Here is a 1,143-nt window from a genome sequence, read left to right on the forward strand (position 1 = left end):
CTTAATATAAAATGTCTTCGATACGTTTGAAAAATGTAGGAGAAATCGAAAGATGTCGTTACGAAGCGATCCACAACTTCCAACGATACAGCAATTTTTTAACGAACAGTTAAAAATTATCTCCTCTCTGTTATTTTCAGGCTTTACGTTAGAATTTGTAGTATTGTTTAGCAACAAACAATCAATCATTTCTCGTACTATTTAATCAGCAAATTTAACCTTAACTTCGTTTCATAACCTCCAAAATATTTTACTAATAAATCGCAAGATTTGCTTCGATACAGCTTCTCTAAAAGATTTTACTCGCGCTTGCAAACACTAACCTGATTGATCTATCAACGTTCACTATTGGGAACGTTATGTAAGAGTATTTCATGTAAATACACAAACTCCACCTGATGTAGATTAAATTCAATCTGAAACATTCGTACGAATGGCAATTTCCTGAATAATTGTGAAAATATTAAAATCGATTCCATTACGTAATAATTTAGATTCCGCGTAAGACACTTGCATATGCATTCAGTGGGCAGTATTTTTTCAAATGCACTGTATAAAGGCATGCGTAGAAATTAGGATTGAAGGAAACGATGCAGGGAGTCCCATAATTTAGGCAGTGTTGCTTATGATATTTCTATTTGTGTTCACTCCAGCTGCGATGACTCATTTCATTTCATATTTCATTTACAAACAGATTACCATTACCATTAACGGTTTTTAAACATAATTCGTTTGCATTTACAAATTGTCCTTTCTACTAACAGTAATTTAGAATGGCTTTATCTTGCAGTCGTTTCGATTCGTACAATTTTTTTACTTACAGCAACTCGATTTAGAATGCCGTGGACTTACTGTAACTTTCTTCGCGCTCCCTTTTCTTTTCCTTTTTCTTTTTACTTACAACGATTCTCTAATTGTCATAAAATTCTAATATACAAATATTTTCTTTGTTTTTCCTTTTTTCTTGTCACTTCTTCTCATCTATTCTAGCGAGTCACTGGAAGTTATGGACGGCCATAAATCTAGAGTGTTCAGTGCGTGTTTTAACCCGAAATCGGCACACGAGCTAATCAGCGCCGGCTGGGACAACACCATTCAGTTTTGGGACACCAGGCAACCATACGCGCTCAGGCGTATATCGGG

At 35.2% G+C, this 1,143-nt stretch overlaps 1 protein-coding gene across 1 annotated transcript in view; it reads left to right on the forward strand.

Annotated features, from left to right (window-relative positions):
- The window catches only part of LOC108573013, a 4,868-nt gene that overhangs the window by 1,015 nt on the left and 2,710 nt on the right, over nucleotides 1-1,143 (forward strand). The window contains 1 exon segment of the mRNA XM_017935370.1: nucleotides 936-1,133. Within this exon segment, the coding sequence (XP_017790859.1) occupies nucleotides 936-1,133 (198 nt within the window).

The sequence above is a fragment of the Habropoda laboriosa genome, unplaced genomic scaffold (assembly GCF_001263275.1).
Source record: "Habropoda laboriosa isolate 0110345459 unplaced genomic scaffold, ASM126327v1 scaffold89, whole genome shotgun sequence".
NCBI classification, from domain to species: Eukaryota; Metazoa; Arthropoda; class Insecta; order Hymenoptera; family Apidae; genus Habropoda; species Habropoda laboriosa.